The sequence below is a fragment of the Stenella coeruleoalba genome (genome assembly GCF_951394435.1).
Source record: "Stenella coeruleoalba genome assembly, chromosome: 8".
NCBI lineage: Eukaryota > Metazoa > Chordata > Mammalia > Artiodactyla > Delphinidae > Stenella > Stenella coeruleoalba.
The window spans coordinates 106,157,173-106,177,069 of NC_137154.1; the positions used below are offsets into that span (position 1 = coordinate 106,157,173).

The 19,897-nt window shown below is 52.7% G+C and overlaps 1 protein-coding gene across 4 annotated transcripts in view; it reads right to left on the bottom strand.

Annotated features, from left to right (window-relative positions):
* Positions 1 to 19,897, bottom strand: part of OPCML (opioid binding protein/cell adhesion molecule like) — a 506,338-nt gene that overhangs the window by 19,736 nt on the left and 466,705 nt on the right. For 2 of the 4 annotated variants that reach the window (XR_013829582.1, XM_079930639.1), the window contains exons 4-6: positions 3,109 to 3,246; positions 2,627 to 2,747; positions 2,001 to 2,152 (exon numbers count right to left, since the gene is read on the bottom strand). Coding sequence is in view for 3 of the 4 variants with exons in the window: in XM_079930639.1 (XP_079786765.1) it covers positions 2,001 to 2,152; positions 2,627 to 2,747; positions 3,109 to 3,246 (411 nt within the window). In the remaining variant the exon portion in view is untranslated. Of the gene's footprint in view, positions 1 to 881; positions 1,460 to 2,000; positions 2,153 to 2,626; positions 2,748 to 3,108; positions 3,247 to 19,897 lie in introns of those variants that run through there. The other 2 variants (XM_079930641.1, XM_079930640.1) reach the window with 2 other exon arrangements.

Genomic DNA, 19,897 nt, shown 5'->3' on the forward strand with positions numbered 1-19,897 from the left:
GGTTGTTTCCGCCCCCAGCCTATGCTATTCAGTTACGGCAGCCCTAGCCGGCGAATGTACATTCATCTCCACACACTGTTGTTCTCGGCTGTGACACACTTCTCTCCTGAGTCAATGGTACAGAGGGACAAGCGCCCGGATCACCTAGTTGTCAGTCCTGGAACCCCACTGTCAGCCACATCCCGCCACGGGCAACCCCACCGACTCAGGGGTGACGGCAGGGTCAGTGGCAGAGCAGCAACCCAGCCACACCTCTTCTAAGTTCTTCAAGACCTAGGGATGGACATTCACAGACACCGAAGTGTGGGCAGAGCCAGTGGCCCGTGATTGTCTCGGATCCAGAGCTGTGGGAAGGGCAGCTGCAGAGCTGAGGCCCCATCTGGCACGTGAGGGAGCGTGAGGGAGTGTGTGTGCCCATGGTTCACACCCTCATCCTCTGGGCAAACTCGCCAGCACCTCTTCACTAGCTATGCGTACTTCAGTGTCACTTAGCCTCCTGGGTCCTCCTCTTACCCATCTTTAAAATGGGGCTAGTAATCTGTCTTGCACGGAACTAGCATGATGCCTGGAAACCAATAAATACTTGGTAAACGGTAGATGATATTATGATCATTATGAATAATGACCCAAGTACTTCCATTTGAAAATGAAGCTTTCAGAATTAAGTCATTAGCCCTTTCTGCCTTGGGCTGGAGAAATTATACATTCATGCTAGTGTGATTTCCCCATGGAGAAAATCATCTGGTAATCCACTTGGTGTCTAGGCTGGGTTCCCCTCGCTGCTGCTGAGGCCACCAAGTAGAAGTTTATTGTTTGTTTGTTTGGGTGGGAGGGGGGGAAGCCCTTCTCCGGAAACATATAACGATATTTCATATGCACGTGTGTGAAAGCCATCATAGTCTACATGCTTGCTACCTAACCTGTGCAGACCAACCCCCTGAAGCCTAGCCACTGAGGAGAAATACACCAAGGCGGTGGAGCTGGCGAGTCTGTCCCTGAAGGAGGGTGGGAATCAAAAGCACAGGCATTCAGGCAGGCAGAGGAGGGAAGGAACGTGCTGTACCCACCTGCCACTGCTGATGAGGGGCTTAGTTCTAAGACACACACAGCAAAATGCACACACAATGCAGAGAGAAAACAAAAGACATAGATCACACATTTCAGATGGCTGGTGGACAAAGTTTAGTTCATGTCAATGCCGAAAGCTTGTTCTGGGTCTGAGGTCCACGTGAAAAAGAATACCCTTCCGTCCTATTCACCAGACGCTTCCCTCTAACCAAATCTCAGCAAATAAACATGCACGTACACACACGGACGATCGCCACAAGCTGGGCCTGGCCCGTGGGGTGAAATGTGGCACGAGGAGATGGACACAGCAGCGCGAGAGCTGAGGGAGGGAGGGTGAGGTCCCCCGAAGGGCCACTCTGGAGGCCCCTCCCGCCATGTGGGAGGGAGAGACCTGCAGAGAAGGGATGGCTGTCTCAGCTGTGGACAGAGCAGTCGTCCCGATGAGGACTCAAGCCCCCTGCTCCGTTCATTTCAATGAATGAGAACGTGACATGCAGTCAACATGAGAATCATGATGGCAGCAGGTAACTTGGTTTAAGATTTTTAACATGATCCCTGGAGTCATCGACTCTTACTGTAGAGGGTATCTTAAAACTATATCTAATTTGCCCTCCGACCAGTAGACAGTACTACAATCGACCTGCTCCACGGTTCCGTCGTGTTTACGGTAACCACTGTGCAACCTGGTTCAGTTAGGTTTATTCCTTTGCTGAGGTGCACAGCTCACCTTGCACGAGACCAGGAGCTATCAGTTACCTTGCAAACACCACGTACCGTGTGCCAGGAGAATGAGGTAGAGGTGCGTTTGCATCTAAGGTGGGGGGTTGAGCCCTATGGATGGACACAGGCCAAGCAGGGTGCGCCCTCCTCCCTCCCGAGTCCCTGCAACCCCCCGCCCCGCCAAGCCCCACGTCCAGGCCTCCTGCACTCACCATACAGTGTGATGCTGGCGTTGGTATTCCCAAGCTTGTTCGTGGCCACACAAGTATAGTTCCCATAATCCTTCTCTGAGACGTTGAAGAAGGTCAGTGTGGATATGTGGCCTCTGTTCTCAATCCTCAGGCCGTCCAGGCCGGTGGCCAGCCTGCAAAAAAAGAGGAGAGCGACGGGTTTGGTTGCACACACACAGTGAGGCAGCAGACAGGAGGGCCCCGGGAAGTCCAGACGGCGCAGAGGGATCCACGCACACACTCTCCTCCTCACAAAGCCCTTCCCTCGGACTAAGCCGGCCCGTCTACCCTCCAGCTGTAAGCACCGCGGCCGCCATCAGGGGCCGAAAGGGAAGGGTGCCCACGCTCCAGGGCCGCATTCCCCTAGTCCTTGAAGACCACCGTGTCTACAGCTAATCTGATTCTGAAACAAGGTCCATCAGTTTTGTCCACTTCCCAGCCCCCTCTGTGTTTTGTTTCTGGTTCTAAAAGGAGACTCTGTTATAACGGAGGCTGTAATCAGTTTGCTTTTGCCGAACCTTCCCCCTGGACTTCATCACCCTCCTTGCACGTGGGGAACGATCCATCAGCTCTGCTTCGGACATGCCCTGTTTCCGCTTTCAAGGTACCTGGTATCTTCCTTGAACCACTGGAACTCAGCCATGGGCACTGCAGAGGCTTCACAGCTCAGGATGCCCTTCTGGCCCACAGAGACACCCGTGTTCCTGGCTTTGGAGATGTAGGGAGGGTCTGCAGGGAGATGCAGAGCGAGTCCGTGAGACGCACGTCCATCACGTGCCGTGCACGTCCCCCTTCCCAGCTAAACGACCATGTATTTTAGGAAGAGGACTTCTTGCTTGAAGATACTGCATTTACCCCAGCATCTCTTCAAGCCTTCACACTAACCCAGAGTTCATGAGTCTCCCCATTAGCTAAAAGTCCTGACAGTCCATGGCCCTGGAGGTGGTGACAAGCACAGCAATCTGATACTGTATTTTCCTGCTGGAAACAACTTGGGTCTATCAGAAAATGACATTGCCATTACCTCTTCGTCCCCTCAGTCCCCATGCCCTCCTTTCCCCTGGAACTCTCTGACAGTGGGGCTACTCACAGTTGACAGTGATTTTTACTTTCCGCACATCAGGGGCAGCAACATCGTTCAAGGCGCTGCATTCATACTCCCCGGACTGGTCACGTTTGATGTCAGAGATTTCCAGGTATTCGTCCTCACTCACAAAGCCCTGGCCGTCTGGGAGGAAAGAAACAGACAGAGACAATCAAGAAACTGTGAAACCAGGGGCGTAACTGTACTCACAGAGCTTGGAAGAGAAGGAATACAAAAAGCCATAGAATGGGGGTTTGAATATCAAGTCAAAGATTCTGGACATTATGTTGGCCCCAAAGTATTTTTTTTTTTTTTTTTTTTTGCGGTACGCGGGCCTCTCACTGTTGTGGCCTCTCCCGTTGCGGAGCACAGGCTCCGGACGCGCAGGCTCAGTGGCCATGGCTCACAGGCCCAGCCACTCCGCGGCATGTGGGATCCTCCCGGACCGGGGCACAAACCCGTGTCCCCTGCATCGGCAGGCGGACTCTCAACCACTGCGCCACCGGGGAAGCCCGGCCCCAAAGTATTTGAAGAAATTCTCTGCTTGAGTCTTGGATCAATGGATTTTTGTCCAAGTCACTTTAACTTTTCAGACCATTTGATAAGAAGGGCATATTATTATTTTTCTTACATGATAATTAAGAGTACATATGAAATACTGTAGCACATTAGTAAGCTCTGATATTCTTAAACAGAATTGTCATGATCAAAAATGTGGGAATAACTTTAGGGTATGTGAGTATGGACATCTTCATTTTTCACAATGTAGAGATGCCTTTGTACACAGAGTACAAACTACTAACTACTCGTAGAATGAATAAGTGACCATTTAACAGTTTGATACAGACAGACACAAAGCAGCTGGTTGGTTTCAAACTGTCCTGGAGAAGATAAAGTGGAGAATGAATGAATGAGGAAGCCCTTCTTGCCTGCTATGTAGTAGGTGCTCAATAAACATTTGCCAACATAAAATAACCCTGAGATCCCCAGAACCTGGGGTGAGGGAGCTCAGTGGGTGTAATACCCGGCTTTGTAGGACATTCTGGAGGCGTCATTCTCAGGCTTTTGCGAAGCCTGCAATTCATGATCCTGAATACTCTGGGGCTGCAGAATTGGCATTTCTTGCAGTCACCATTACATGCTCCTTCACAATCTGACCCCTCTGCTTGCAAAGAGGACAGACCTTCTGTCTTAAAACACAGATGTCCTGAGGCAGTCAAAGCGCCAGGCTCCTGTGAAAACCCAGCCCACCCAAAGGCCGAGGAGAAGGTACAGCCATTTGCATTTCTTTTAAGCCTGATACCTGATTCCTTTTTATGCTCCCGACAAGAGAGCAAAATTAGTTTTCAGGATGATAAAAACACATTGTAACTTTTCTCACACCCCGTAGAAGCATAGCTGATCCAATGGTTGAAGTGTGGGCCCACGATGGGTTTGGCGCAGGAAGTGGGGTGTCATGGGGGTGGGCTGATGGGCAGACATGAGGCCACTGCTGTGGCATCCTGACTCTGCTCCACGTGGAAGCACTGGGGTATCCCTACCACCCTGCCCCTTTCCCAGGACACTGGCTTTTCAGCTCCCGGGGCCTCCCTTGCCCCCATCACCCAGCCCCACCAAGGTCACCGAGGTCACCCAGGCTCTACCTTCAGTGTCTGGATGTTGGTGATCAAGGCCCAACCCCAGAAGGTGTGGGGCTCCAGGCAAATAGGTAACAAACCGAGTCACTCAGAGTCAGCTAGGAGCCCAATCTCACGCTATTCTTTGAAGGAAATCGTGCGTCCGTCGGCCAGCCAAGCAGTCCACTTACCAGGGCACCCTCCTGGAACTTAGGCCGGTTGACAGGCCCCAGGACAAGCCCACAGGTGAGAATTTCAGGATCCTGGGAATCTGGTTGAACCCATGTGAGGACTGGCTGGAAGTCGAGGCGAAGGGGGGAAGTGGGGTTTGGGACAAGTCCACACTTCCCAGCCTGAGATCTGAGTGTCACTCCTGAATGGCACTGCTGGCCTGTGCTGGTCCCAGGCACCGGATGGGAACTTTGAAAATTCTGAGGAAGATGCTCCAGAGTGGGTGCCTCCTGGGGCCCTGCCTGTTGGGGTCTCAGGGTGGTGGTGCTGGTCATGACGCTCGACCCCAGCAGACATTTAATCACCCAGGCTGGTTCATATCTAATTCCTCAGAGCTTCCTCTCAAAGGAAGGATGTCAACATCCTCTCACCCTTTTTTCCTTATTTCTCTTAGACTTAAAGAATCTCAGAGTTGAAGGGGATTCTGAAATCACTTATTTCAGGACGTCTAATAAAGACAAAAATTGCCTCGCTCATTGAAATGATGCTGGTTGACCAATCTAAGTGGTTTTAAGGATTAAACAACAATAAAATCAGACAGACCAAAACGACTTTCCAGATTCAGTGTGCCTTTCTTGCGGTAAATAAATACAGCAGGATGGAAAGGATGGCTCTCTCCTACTAAGACTCCATCATTCTTTCAAAATGTACCGCAGTGTATTTGCCACAGGTAATTAAACCCCCTGCACTTAACCAAACAAATGAGCTGTACCTACAGTGGGGCCGGCAGGGCACTAGCTGTACCTAGTGGGGCCGGCAGGGCACTAGCTGTACCTAGTGGGGCCGGCAGGGCACTAGCTATACCTAGTGGGGCTGGCAGGGCACTAGCTGTACCTCGTGGGGCCGGCAGGGCACTAGCTGTACCTAGTGGGGCCGGCAGGGCACTAGCTATACCTAGTGGGGCCGGCAGGGCACTAGCTATACCTACAGTGGGGCTGGCAGGGCACTAGCTGTACCTAGTGGGGCCGGCAGGGCACTAGCTGTACCTAGTGGGGCCGGCAGGGCACACCCCAGACCCCAGGAAGCACCTGCTCTAGAGCATCTTCCTCAAAACTTTCAAAGTTCTTTGAATTGGGGGAGTTGGGGGGAATTGCTAGACAACAAGGCCACCCTCTGCAATGCGGGAATTGATCTTCACTATCTGTACTGCTGTTTTTATGGACTGTTATGTGACAGCAAAAAAGGGAGGGAGGAAGAAACAGTGTCTCACATAAAATGGGGATCGTTACGATAATACTACCTCATTAAGTGAGAAAATGAATTTTGTCAAGTTCTATAAAGTAAGTGGTTCTCGGGTTTTAATTTGCATATAAATTCCTCCAAGTTTTTACATCTATATCTATAGATAGATTCTGATGTGGTAGGTCTAGGGTGGGCCTAGGGTTTTGCATTTCTACCAAGTGTCCTAGGATTTCCGTGCTGCTGGCCTGGGGCCCACGCTCTCCACCAAGTGCTGTTCTCAGCCCGTTCTTACTCACATGTGCATCTGGGTCTGTGAGGGGGTCAGCGACGTTTCCTGCCTGCCCTTTGCGTTGAGATCCTCGTGGAGCCGGCATCTCAAAAGACACCCTCTCTCTGGAGTTGAGAGCTTTGCTGGGCACACTGACGCTGAGGATGTGGACCCCTGAAGCTACTTTTCCACTGAGTCTTTGTGATCTTACTGCAAAACACGCGCCCACTCGAACCCAGCTTTCTTTGCTAAGAAAGGGAAGATGTTGACACCTGTCCTCACCTCAAGTCCATGGAAGGAGACGGAGATGCTATTTTCTTAATTGCTTTGAATACTGGGTGAGATTTGTAAAGCACAAACAGTCTAGGTTGCTAAAGGCCTGGAGACCTAGGAAACTGCAAGGTGGAATGCTTTCCCTGCCCTCTCCAGTTCTGGTTGCGACGTAAAATCCTGATTCCATGCTGCGGAGAAAAGGGCAGGAGGGAACAAATGTTTGAATCCTGTTTGCTAGGAAGGCAGACTGCTGACTGGGCGGGGGAGGCAGGGGGGGACCACAAGAGGGGGGACAGGAAAGGAGGGAGGAGGACGACGAAGGATGCACTGGTGCAAGGAAGGAAAGAAAGGCAGACGGGGTGCTCTGGGTGCCATGGGAAAGGTTCTGAAGACACATTCAAAAGGGACTTGAAAGAACAGAAAGCTTCAAGTCTGCCCCGCAGTGTTGCTTAATGGCAAGAGGTCCTGTAATAAGCCAGTAACCCAGAGGCATGTCACCCTGCCCTGTGCATTCGGACAGCCCAATATAACATGACTGGAAGCCAAAGCAAGTGGGCTCTGCATCACTGGCTGAAATATATTAAAAAATGCGGGTTCTTTCTTTCCACGGAGGAGCGCTTTGAAGAAGATAAGTTCAATCCACTGTATTAGGAAGATTAAGATCTGCAAGGATACAAATGGGGCCATTTATCAGGGATGGGGGAGGTCCCTGGACTCAGACCCCACAGACGCAGGTCTCGTGCTTGGGGAAGGGCTGAGCCGGCCCCATAGTTCCGTGGGCACAGGGCGGCCTCTTCTGCAGGGACACATATTCCGACCTAACAGTCACGGAGCGCAAGGAATGAGCAGAGTGTCCACGAGCAGGGTCTGGGCCATCTCAGAAACGGGGGAGCAGGCCACCCCTGGGAAGAAGGGTCCCTGGCCCGGCCGGCTGTCCCCGATGAGACCGGCGGCTATCTTACTCATCCCTGACAGTGAGAGAGGTGATGGGCTAGATGCCGTGGGTGGAGAGGATGTAGAAGGCAAAGTCGTTGACTTTGGGTGGTCCACGATCTCATGAGCCCAGACCTGCAGTGCTTTATGTTTTTTCTCCCCAGGCTCAATTTTTCCATTCTTAATTGCTTTTAGACCCCTTAAGTAAGGCATGGTGGGTCAGAAAGATTTATTAGAGATGGAAAAAAACTAAGCATTCAGGGATGAAGAGCTCGAAGAGGAAGTCCACAGTAAAACCCGGACGCTTCCTGACCCACTTCTTCTTTCTCCCTTTTCATCCTCATCCTTCTGAGCCAGCTGTTTCTCAGCCTTCACTCTGGGCCCAATTTTCCCTTCTTTTTTCCTCAGCCAATTCCTCAGAATTATAGAGCTGGAAGTACCAGGGGGGTCAGAGAAGTTAGCCTCCCACTTTCCTGGATGACTGTCCCTGACAGAGTATCTGCCCCTCCGCGGGGATGTCCCCAGGGATGATTCCGGGGGTGGCCTGTTCCTTTGCCTGACTGTTCACATCATTCAAGAAATCCTCCCCAGTTGGAGGCAAACCCTGCCCGGCTTCTCCCTTTGAAATGATCAGAAGTTGCTAGGGAGGTGCCCCATCCCCTCTGCCCTTCCTCATCAGCCACGGAAAAGCTGCCGCTCTGTCTGGGGAAGATGCTTTGAGGTTAAATGCCAGCACCTGTCACAGCTTTTGCCATGAGACCTGTCAGGAGGTGACTCACAATGGCACATGCCTGGGGGCGGGCGCCCTAGAGGAAACGAGCCGGGTGGGGGGACCATGGATGGACAGAGGCATCAGTTCAGGGAGGCGAGAGCATCGGGGAGGAACGGCCACGGAAGGAGAACACAGATGAGCAAGAAAGCGGGGGTAGAGGAGACGCGGCCAGAAGGAAGGCAGTGGGCGGGGGGGGGGGGGGGAGGGGGATGGAGGCCCCGGGGGGCAATGGACTCACACGGCAGGGCTTCTGGAAAAGCCAGAAATCCGCTTCCCTGCTGCCCAGCAAGAGGGGCTATTACAGACGATTCCTACTGATGCCGACCTTGGAAACTTGGAATCAAACACCTCAACGACCACGTGCATGCCACTGCCCTGCTAGACCACACCTGGGCTTTCTGGTCGACCCTGGGAAATAAACAGCCTCTCACCCACTCAGCAAGCAGGGCAGCCCTCCGAGTGATCCAGGAGCTGAAACTACTCCTGTGAAGAGTGCACGAGGCTCAGGGAAAAGGGGCGTTCACTGGAAGGCTGTGTATCTGCCGGAAACCCTGCCCCCGGGGGGTTCGGAGCCAGATGAGGCCAAGGGAGGGGAGTGTCTGAAGCCGCCCTCTCCCTCTGCTGCTGTCCCTGAAGGTGTGAGGGACAAGACAGACGTTGTCAGGAGTGCACATGGGGGTGGGCGCCCAAGTCCTGTCCCTCGTCCCTCTCTCTCCAGGATGCTGGCCCATGGAACATAATTGCAGAAAATGAGCTGCAGGCAGATCAAAACCTCAGCTTCGGGCTTCCCTGGTGGCGCAGTGGTTGAGAGTCCGCCTGCCGATGCAGGGGACGAGGGTTTGTGCCCCGGTCCAGGAAGATCCCACATGCTGCAGAGCGGCTGGGCCCGTGAGCCATGGCCGCTGAGCCTGCGCGTCCGGAGCCTGTGCTCCGCAACGGGAGAGGCCACAACAGTGAGAGGCCCGCGTACCGCAAAAAAAACAAAAACAAAAACAAAAAACCTCAGCTTCATGGCTGTCAAGGTGGCCTGCAATCTGGGCTTGGCATCCTAGGCTGACCCAGATCTTGCCCTTCTCCCTGTGAACCCAAGACAGCTGGACTGGTGCAGTGCGAGGCCTCAGCCTGAGTAGGTACTGCCCACAGGCCCCAAACTGGACCTGAGTGCCAGGGCTGCCTTGAAATGGAGAGTCCGGGGTTAGGAGGCCCCCTAGAACCAAGCGGAGTGTCTGGGGAAGGTGATGGGATCAGCAGTGCAGCCCTCACTCGTAGGCCATGGTCTTGTCCCTGCTTAACTGTCGGAGCAGATAACCTCATCCATTACCCGGGTCCCCCGTCTCCCACAGTGAGGGGGCCAGGACTGATGGCATGGGAGAGGAGGTGGGAGCTGCCTCCCCCTGCTTCCTAGGGGTCCCCTGGCGTCCTTCTCCATCACACACCTGACACAGGAGCCTCCTTCTTTCAAAGGACAGAAACCTTAGAACATGCTCGAGGTGGGAACCGGGGTGAGGTTCAACACTGGGGATAGCTGGGCTCACAGGACCTCAGCCGCGAACCTCAGCACTCGCTGCCCGTGTGGTGTCGTCCGCTCTCAGCTGCAGGCACACCGAGAGGGAATGACACCCCTCACTTCTCTGACCTCTTTGTTTCTGCATCTGCTCAGGCTGAACACGCAGCATCTGTCCAGTCAGTACGTGATGGCTCGGGGGTTGGATCCCAGAACGCCCCCAGCTTTCCCTCTCTCCTCGCTCAGTCTCCTGTCTCTGCTGGTCTCCTCTGCACACTCTCCGTCCTCCCCAGCCCCAGCCTCTCCCTACAACACCGCGGGCAATAAGCAACTCTGGGCTCCCCGCCATTAATGCAGGGAGTGTGGACACGGCTCTAGCCATCCTTGGCTGCCGCCAACTCCCAGACACATCCCTTCCCCACACCGGACTTCACGAAAAGTGTGATGATGAACCCACTGTCTCATTTTCCCTTAATTAACATGAGCAACTGAACTGTGCTAACTCCATTCTGGTTTGGAGACGGAGCCGCTGGGTCAATGTCTCATTTGCTGGCAGTGACAGAAGCTCTTTGTGTTGGGGTCTGACGACTTTTCTCTGCCTGTGGCCTCAGGGACCTTCCCCGAGGGAGGCTGACAGTCTGCTGGCTAATGACAGGATCGGCGGGTCCCTGTCCCAGTTAACCGGGCGTCTAGCGGGGGAAGGAGTCCCTTAGTACTGCTCCCGGAGCTGGGGCTCAGACGGGGGCCTGGCAGGGGTGAGTTTCCCAGATGGTTCCCATGTTCTGACGGGACAGCGGGGGATAACACGAGGAGGGAAGGACTCTAGTGACTGGGGCTGTCCAGAAGCACAGACTCTGACACTGGGCTCTCCTTACCAGGAGGACCAAAGCCAAGATGCAGAGGATACGACGGCGGGGCGGGCAGGAGAAGGGGGTGTGGAGAGCCTCTCTGCAGGGAGGTCTGGGAAGGAGGGGGCCTGGAGGTATCCAGGGCCACAAGGGCCCATCAGGATGACCAGGGAGCACGTGAAAGACAGGCTGTTGGGCTCGTGCTCACAGAGCGACTGCACTCCTGTGGGCGGGGCCCTGCATCAGCCCCCGGCCACCTTCTAACCACTGGACTGCCAGGGAGGTCCCTTGGCTTGGTTTTCCTTATGTTCTCTCTCTCAGATGCGTTCATGAGATGTAGGAAAAATCAGCACAAATCAGAGATTTTTGGAACCTAGATGATACTGTTGACCCAGAGGGAAGGGACCCGAGTGAGTGCCAGAGAAACAGCCAGGGTACCAGCGGGGATGCGGCCCGTGCTCTTTAAATGAAAGTTCAGAATGTGTGCCGGAGAGAGGGGAGAGGAGGTGGACACAGACAGACAGACAGACAGACAGAGAGAAAGAGGATGCAGAAGGCAGAGAGCTGGGATTTCATGCACAGGCAGACAAATGGCTGAGGACAGAAGCTTGAATCCATTTGGAGAACAGGTTGGCTGACTTGGATTAAAAACGTAGCTAACATTTATATTCTAAAAAGTATCTAAATATAAACAGACATAAATAGTTCAGACCAAAATGTAGAGGTTGAAAAAAAAAAAAAATCCATCACTTTCAAAAGCAGAGCTTACACAGCTATGTTATTGGCAAAATGTTAAGGACATTTGAAAAATTTCTGTTACATGTTTTCCACTTTTATTACTATTATTTGCACTCTGAACCAACAGGGTTATTTCCGTGTTAACAACTACATAGTGAAATGAGTTATGTGCTTTATTCTAAATAAACTACTGCTTTAAAGAAAAAAAAAGCTGATAAGGAGATGCGTGAGATAGTGCTTCTTCCATGTATGTATGTCTTCAGACAGTTTGACCTGACCTTGCCGGCATCAGCCTACGCGGGCACCACTAGTATCCCAGACCCCGTTTCCCAAAGAAAACCGTATTTTGGAGAAATGGCAATGCCCCGGGGCCGATACAGCCAGTGGGTATCCAACACCAGTTCCCTGAGGACACTTTAGCCACCTGACTTTTTGAGCCCATGGCAAACCCTCCAGGGTCAGAATCTGTGGGGGGACAGGTGGAGTCCAAAATCTTCAAAATTATTTCTATTTTTTCTTTTCCATTACAGTTTATGAGAGGATAGCGAATACAGCTCCCTGTGCTATACAGCAGGACCTTGTTGTTTATGCATCCTGTATATAACAGTTTTCATCTGCTAACCCCAAACTCCCAACCATTCCTTCCCCACCCCCTCCCTCTTGGAAATTATTTCTAATAATAGAGCAACGTAAGAGCGAATGCTTTACCTCTCGCTTGCTTTGGGGGGAGTTAAAACTTTCCTTCCACGCCACCTGCAACGGCTCAGTTCCCCGGGGATTGATGTATTTGCACAGTAATGCCAAACACGCCTTTGTTATTTTTATAGGTGGGCGACTGTATTGTTAGATTTGCCTGAACAGTCCCAGTTGACACCTGTCTTCCCAGTGTAATTACCGACAGTCACCTTCTGCTCTCGGTAGTGTGCTGGTCTGGATGATAAGCCCTGCAGCCCAGTACGCCCCGCTCACAGAAAGGCCCCCATCAGGCCCCAGGGCTGTGCCCACACTCACGCCTGTACATCCAGCAAAGAGGCGGTGATTGGGTCCCAAACAAGGTCCCTTGGCTGTAGGACCCTCCTGGACGAAGGTCAAAAGTGGTCCCTGGGCTCTGCTCTCCTGGAGCTCCAGGCGCACCAGCTGTGTCTTCTCTGGGAGAACAGGGTGAGAGGCCGAGTGAGGGGTCAGCACTGCAGCCCCCGGCGGGGAAACCCAGCAGGGGCTCAAGGGCCCGAAGTCCCGGTGGGTCAGAGACAGGACGTGCACCTTCTGAAATGCTGTGGACGGCCCAGGGCACCGAAAGCAGCCCTATTATTTGCACTCTGAACCAACGGGTTTATTTCAGTGTGGTCATTTCCAGGCTTTTTGGAGGAAGAGCACAGCCGTATTTCCGCAGATGAGGTCCTGATGCAGCCTGACTTTTCCTCCTTGTTCCCTTTCTTCTCTTTTCTTCTCTCCTTTGTCCTCTCCCCATGTTAGCCCCCGAGGGCACGGCTGCATGGCAGTGATGCTAATTATCACTGTTCATTATTAATATTTGTGAAATCCTTATATTCGCTTCCAGGCAAAATGCCCACGAAGCCAAGCAGCCCTCGGCGTGCAGGCCACGCCGGAGTCAGCGCCCACGTCACAGAGCAGGGCCTGGTTCCTCAGCATCAGGGGAGACAGTGCCGCTCAGCTATGGCGGGAGCTGGAAGGGGAGGGCTAGGAGCCCTGCGCTCAGAGGGCAACGCCTCTGCCCGGGCGAGGCAGGAGCGCTTCCTGTGATGCGGGGGCCCTTTGGAAACTTTCTTGTCAAGGACTCTCCGTATCTGCACCTCGAGCTATTTCTAGGCAAGTCTGTCTCCCACCTGCCATCCAGGCTGGACTCTTTATCAAGCTGACCTCTCACCAAAGGCATCGGTCTCCTTGGCCTCCCTTTTTAGCCTCATCACCATAGAGGTCACATTACACGTGACCTCCTATGACTCTGGGCCAATCATAGGAATAAAGGCTGAAAACCACTGAATCAGACATCAGAAGACCTGGGGTCTACCCTCTGTGTTGCCACTAATGGGCTGTGATTTTGAGGAACTGTTTTTACCATTCCAAGTCCCAGGTGTTAGGGTTTTTTGTTTTTTTTTTCTATCAAATAGCACCAGATGACCTCTAAGGCCATTTGTAAATCTCATAACTTATCAATATGGGCTATGACAAGGAACCCTAAATAATTCTTTAGTTCCTGAAACTGATGACCATGGTGTTGATGGATAGAGCTCCAACCCCAGGAGCTCAGGGCCACTGGCCCCTAAGGAAACATTAGAAGGTCCCTGCGGCCGGGCACGCGTGCTGGGGAACCGACCTAGCCGCCCGCGCTCCGTCTGGGGTCTTGACGACGCAGACCCAAGGACAGAGACGCCGTGTGACTTCAAGGTGGCCCTCATCTGTCACCATGGTGCGGCTGCTCCGTGATGGGGAGGAGAGAGGTTCTGACAGTTATGAAGGGCTGTGTGTGTCTGGGGGTAATGTCTCGAATTAATGGAGAAAATTAATAATTTCCTCTCCCTGCCAAGACTCCTATTCACGCCAATTTTGACAAGTATCTATTCTTTTTCCCTCCTCTAGATGGGCAGATTGGAATAATGTCTTACAGGTATAACTAATAATCCCCTTAGATGATTTGTGGCCCATTTGCAAAAGTGCACTCCAAATGCAGGACAGCGACGCGCTCTCTGCTTTCTGTCCTCCCCGCCTTCGCAACGAATATCCCTCCTTCGCTACGTGGCTCACCTCCTGACACTTCCCAACCAGGGAACAGATGCTGGGCAACAGGCGCGGGGAGGACCCCGTGCTCGGGACCACAGCCCACCCCTCCCCTGCGCCTGCAGAGCCAGAACCAGCGACGGCTACGCCAGACAGACACAGCCACGGGATCTGAGGGGCCCCACGATGGTTAGTGTACGTGGCACCTTGACATGGCTCCGGGCCGCCCGGATAACTGGTAACTATTGCTGGGTGTGTCTGCAAGGGTGTTTCTGGGGAGATTAGCATTTGAATCTGAAGACTGAGTGAGGCAGACGCCCTCACTAATGTGGCCACCTCATCCAGGCCTTGGAAGACCTGAAAGGAACAGAAGGGCGGAGGAGGGCACATTCTCTGTCCCTCTTCTCCTGCCCTCGGACAGCTGTACTCCTGGTCCCCAGGCCTGCAGCCTCAGGCTCTGGGACTCACACCAGCAGTGTCTCCCACCTTCCCCAGCTGAGGGCCCCCGGATAGGGAGCTACACCATCCGCTGCCCTGGTTCCCAGACCTCTGAATCCCAGACCGGCCTCCGTCACCGGCTTCCCTGCTCCCCGAGCTTACAGACTCGAGACATGGGTCGTCTCGGCTTCTAACTATCCAAGGCAGATCCTACAATCAATCTGGTCTTACCCGTCTCTATGTTTAATCGGTTCTGTTTCTCTGCAGAACCTGATGAATACAGGCCTAGGGGAAGCCAGAGGCTGAGGTTCTGGTCTTGGCTCTGCTACTAATTAGCCCCGAGCTCAGGGAACCCACTTCGCTTCACGCAGCCTCCATTCCCTTATCTGCAAAGGAAACTGGCATCGCAGGTCCTAGGTACTGTGCCATTCCTGACTTTATTTGTGGCAGTCTTTCTAAGTAGGGTTGCTGTGCTCTTAACGCCGGTCTCTGGACAGCCTGACGATTCTGGGTCATGCCTTCTGGGTGAAGGCATGGATCCTCTTTCTACCCATGAAAGCTGGGGCTGCCTCTGGATCTGGAAGGCTTGGGACCTGAAGGCTCAGGCACGGGCTCCCAAGCCCCGGCAGGCCCCTCCCCAGGCCCCGGCTGTGCCCTCTCCCTGCCTGCCTTTGTTGGATTTCCTCACACTTTGTGGTCACATATGTGGTCACATATGTTAAACTGTTTCAAGTTTAACACCTCTTACCTGGGAAGGAAGGAGAGTCCTGAGAATTCCTAGATGTTTTTCCTACTGGCTCAGATTCCTGTGTTAGTTTTGTTTTTGTGACCTTAGGGGGCATGGAGCCTCTGCCTTTTTGACAAACAATGTCAGTTCAGGAGATAAAACCAGGGAGGCCTGTGGACTTCCCTGATGGTCCAGGGGCTAAGACTCTACATTCCCAGTGTAGGGGGCCCGGGTTTGATCCCTGGTCAGGGAACTAGATCCCACATGCCGCAACTAAGAGTTCACATGCCGCAACTAAAAAAATCCCACGGGCCGCAGCGAAGACCCAACGCAGCCAAACAAATAAATACTGAAAGAAAAAGAAGTAGGGAGGATTGTAAGGGTGACTGGGATCCAGGGGCAGCACTGGACCGAAGGATCCTGGACAGAAATGGAGAGGTTGGGAGGTGGTCTTTTGTGTCCCTCCACAGCGGGCAGGGCCTGGAGCCTGTAGGTGACAAGTAGCTGGACAGGTGGTGCATGTAGGTTTCCAGGACCACCCTGAGAGGGAGATTCTGAGAACGGGTCAGGATGGAGTGTCAGCTACCCTGTAATGTGACCCTGACTTACCCTACTTATATGCAGCATTAGAGGTTCTTTCAGTTACAGAATATTGTACCCTGATGGTACGTCCTGGAATCGATGTAAGTAACAGTTTGGTATGTACTTGGTTCACATATTATACACACATGAACACACAGATACACGTATGATATGCGTGCATAACAGCAGAGAAACAATCAATTGGGAAAGTAAAATACGGAGCCCTTCCAATGCTGACACCAGGTCCTGACACCGAGCAACTCCGCACCAGTTGGGTGTCCTGCAGTCCAGCCCGCTTCTGACGCTCTCTGCCTGGAGCCCCTGCAGGACTGTCCCCCGACCCCCAACTTCAGATGCCAAATGCAGGTCCAGGTTGTGCTCTGTGCTTCTGACCGACTGGCTCTAGATCGGAGGGTCTCACGACCCCCTCCTTGGGTTTGATTAATTTGCTAGAGCGGCTCAGAGAACTCAGGGAAACATTTTACCGACTTGATCACCGGTTTATTATAAAAGGATATAATTTAGAAGCTGCCAGCTGGGAGACACACGAGAACAAGGTGCAGAGAAAGGAGCCTCCGTGCCCTCTGAGTCACCGCTGTCCCTGAATCTCCACCTGTTCACCAACCTGGAAGCTCCCCGAGCCTCCTTCTCTTGTTTGTTTGCTTTTCACGGAGGCTCCGTCATGTAGGCATGGTTGAAACACTGGCGGTTGGTGACTGAACTCAATCTCCAGCCCCCGGCCCCTCCCAGCCAGTCATGGGGGCTGGGGGCGAAGACTGAACGTTCCAACCCTCTAATCACAGGACTGGCTCCCCTGGCAAGCAGCCTCCACCTTTAGTGTCATCCAAAAATCACCTCATACACATCACAAGAGACACCTTTCCTCCCATCAAAGGAAATTCCAAGGGCCTGAGAAGCTCCGTGCTAGGAACTGGACAAAGGCCAAATAAATATTTGTTGTTATAAATCACAGTACCACAGCCATCCTTTTCAAACTTTCATCATTACTTAGGAAATAGCACTCTACTGGGTCCAAAAGCAATCTCTAACTCTCTGTGTAAGTTACTTACTTAACCACCTTGGGCTTCCTGTTTTATCACCGGTAAAAATTAGGGATTAGATTAGATTATTTCTAAAAAAGTGTTAGCTCCAGGGGTTTCCCTGGTGGTGCAGTGGTTGAGAGTCCACCTGCCGATGCAGGGGACACGGGTTCGTGCCCCGGTCCGGGAGGATCCCACATGCCGCGGAGCGGCTGGGCCCGTGAGCCGTGGCCGCTGAGCCTGCGCGTCCGGAGCCTATGCTACGCAACGGGAGAGGCCAAAACGGTGAGAGGCCCGCGTACCACAAAAAAAAAAAAAAAGAAGAAGAAACATTAATTTTTCAACCAGCTATTGATTATCAAATATTAGAGCTAACACTTTTTTTTTTTTTTTTTTGCGGTACGCGGGCCTCTCACTGTTGTGGCCTCTCCCGTTGCGGAGCACAGGCTCTGGACGCGCAGGCTTAGCAGCCATAGCTCACGGGCCCAGCCGCTCCGCGGCATGTGGGACCCTCCCGGACCGGGGCACGAACCCGTGTCCCCTGCATCGGCAGGCGGACTCTCAACCACTGCACCACCAGGGAAGCCCTGTTTCTTCTTTTTGAATTTTATTTATTTTTTTTATACAGCAGGTTCTTATTAGTTATCTCTTTTATACATATTAATACGTATATGTCAATCCCAATCTCCCAATTCATTCCAGCACCAATAATGTTTCTTTCAACCACTGATTCAAACCCTGTGTGCGCATGTGTGCAAAGAAAAATATAGCAAAATAAGAAATACACCTCAATCTCATGAGGAAAGACAAAGATATAAACAAGCCCAAAGAGCCTTGAGCTTAGCAAATCAGAAGCCAATTCATCTTGAGAAGAAAACAAGTGATATTTCCATTATTAAATCACAATTACAAAACCAATCAGCTGCAGAAGAGGAGAAACCATTTCCATCAATTATTACTGAACTGAACATAATTTTTCCATCACCTGCAGATTGTAAATTGGGCTACACTCATCCAGGAACTCTTCTATCATAGGAGTTATTAATCAGGTAATAACTTTGTCGAATTAGCAAGGACACTGATGAGATGGTGGGGAAGTAGGACACAGGGAGCCGGGAAGAGGCATCCAGGTTAACTCCTGAGACCAGGCGCAGAGCCCTGGAGAAGACCCACGGTCAGCACTGTCCTCGCAGTGCCCCTGCCCTGCTGAAGAAAGCACTTGGCTCTGGGGTTTTCACTCCAGAGACTCAGCATGGGAACAGGCGACAGTAAGTCAACACTGCATCCTTTACCGGCTGGCTAGTGGCTGCCGCCGGAGGGCTGTGACGACTCCTAGCTATGCGGGTGCCCCAGCTTTGGGGCACACCTCTGTCTACTGGCTCTGCTGGGCCCTCCACTTACATCCCTACGTGAATGGGGGCTTTCAGTCTTGGTGGAAAGTACTGACCGACTGTCTCATCAGAACCGCAAGCAGATCTGCGGAGTATAACGAGGCACAGACTGTCCTGTGTGCTCCTCCGATGTGCTGGGGTGACAGCATGGGTCTCAGTAGAAAGTTCTGTCGATCTGGTGCCTGAGCAGGTTCTCGGGCCCTCTGTTTTCTATCTTCCTCTACCATCCACTTGTTAAAATCCAGCCCCATGGGATTTCTATGCCATACAGAGCAGGCTTCCATCCGCCTAAATGGCCATGGGTTCGGTCCCTGCTTTGTAACATGGCAGGCTGTTCTGCTGAGAAATCGGGGTGTGCTTTGTTCTCCAAGCTGTAGGAAACCAGAAGGAGTGAGGGCGTCTTCTCCGCCTCATCCCCCGAAGCCAGGCTCTGTGAGTCCTGGATTCTGAGCTCACCTCAGGATTGTTAATGACTTTTGTGTCCTGGGGTCTAGAGCAGTTGCTAGGCACCCAGAAGATGATTACCATGCAGGCTTTTGTTTAAAAGAAACAGGAAAACAAACTGTCAGGCTGCGGAGGGGGAAGTGGGCCAACCTGGGGGTGGGGTGTGTGGAGGCATCTGCCACCAGCCTCCTGGGGGTGGGGTGTGCGGAGGCATCTGCCACCAGCCTGTTGCGGAGGGTGGCTACCTGCGCATTTCCCACCCCAAAGCCAGTAAGTGACAGCAGCACCTCAGACAGGTGACAACGAAGCTGGATCCAGAAGCGGAGATGCACTCGCCCCCCTTCCCGCCCTTTGTTCCTTCATGCAGGGGATTGAATTGTTCCCACCACTGAGGACTGAGATCCAGAGATTGTTTTCTCAGCCTTCGGGATCCTCTAGAGAGAAGAGACAGCCCCCCAAACACGACTTCCACTGAATTCCTCACCAGCCGGGCTGGTGAAGGCTCGACAAATGAACTGTACGTGTAACGACGATTCTTGGAACTGAGTTTCATGGAACAGAGATCACATGGGTTATTCACACGCTGTCTCCCCTCCTCTTTCCCCTGAGTAACTGATTCATCCTTTGGGGCTCAACTTAGATTTTCCACATTTAGGGAAGCCTGTTATACTAGATGTTTCCTCTTCAACCTTCCAGACGCACTGCCCCTTCTTTGTCCTGCTTTCTTGGGCTGTCTGACATACATGAACGGGTCTACTTGGGGTGGCCAAGGGGAAGCCCAGCGAGTGGTCAGAGGGAGGAAAGGAGCTCAGGTGTGTGTTCCCAGCAGGTCACCTCTCACGCCTGGGTCACCTGGGTAAAGTGCACCGGTAACTGTGTCCCTCACCTGCTGCCTGTTTCAGCCTTGGGTAGAGCGCTACCCGTGGGCCTCCCCACACCGTCTCCACACCTCGTAATAACCCCCTTATTAACCTGCCTACAATTGTTCTAAGTTAACAGTCTGAACCATCTGTTTCCTGCCGGGGGGGCCCTGCCCTGGGCTCCAGTAGAGCCTGTTTTGATCCTTACA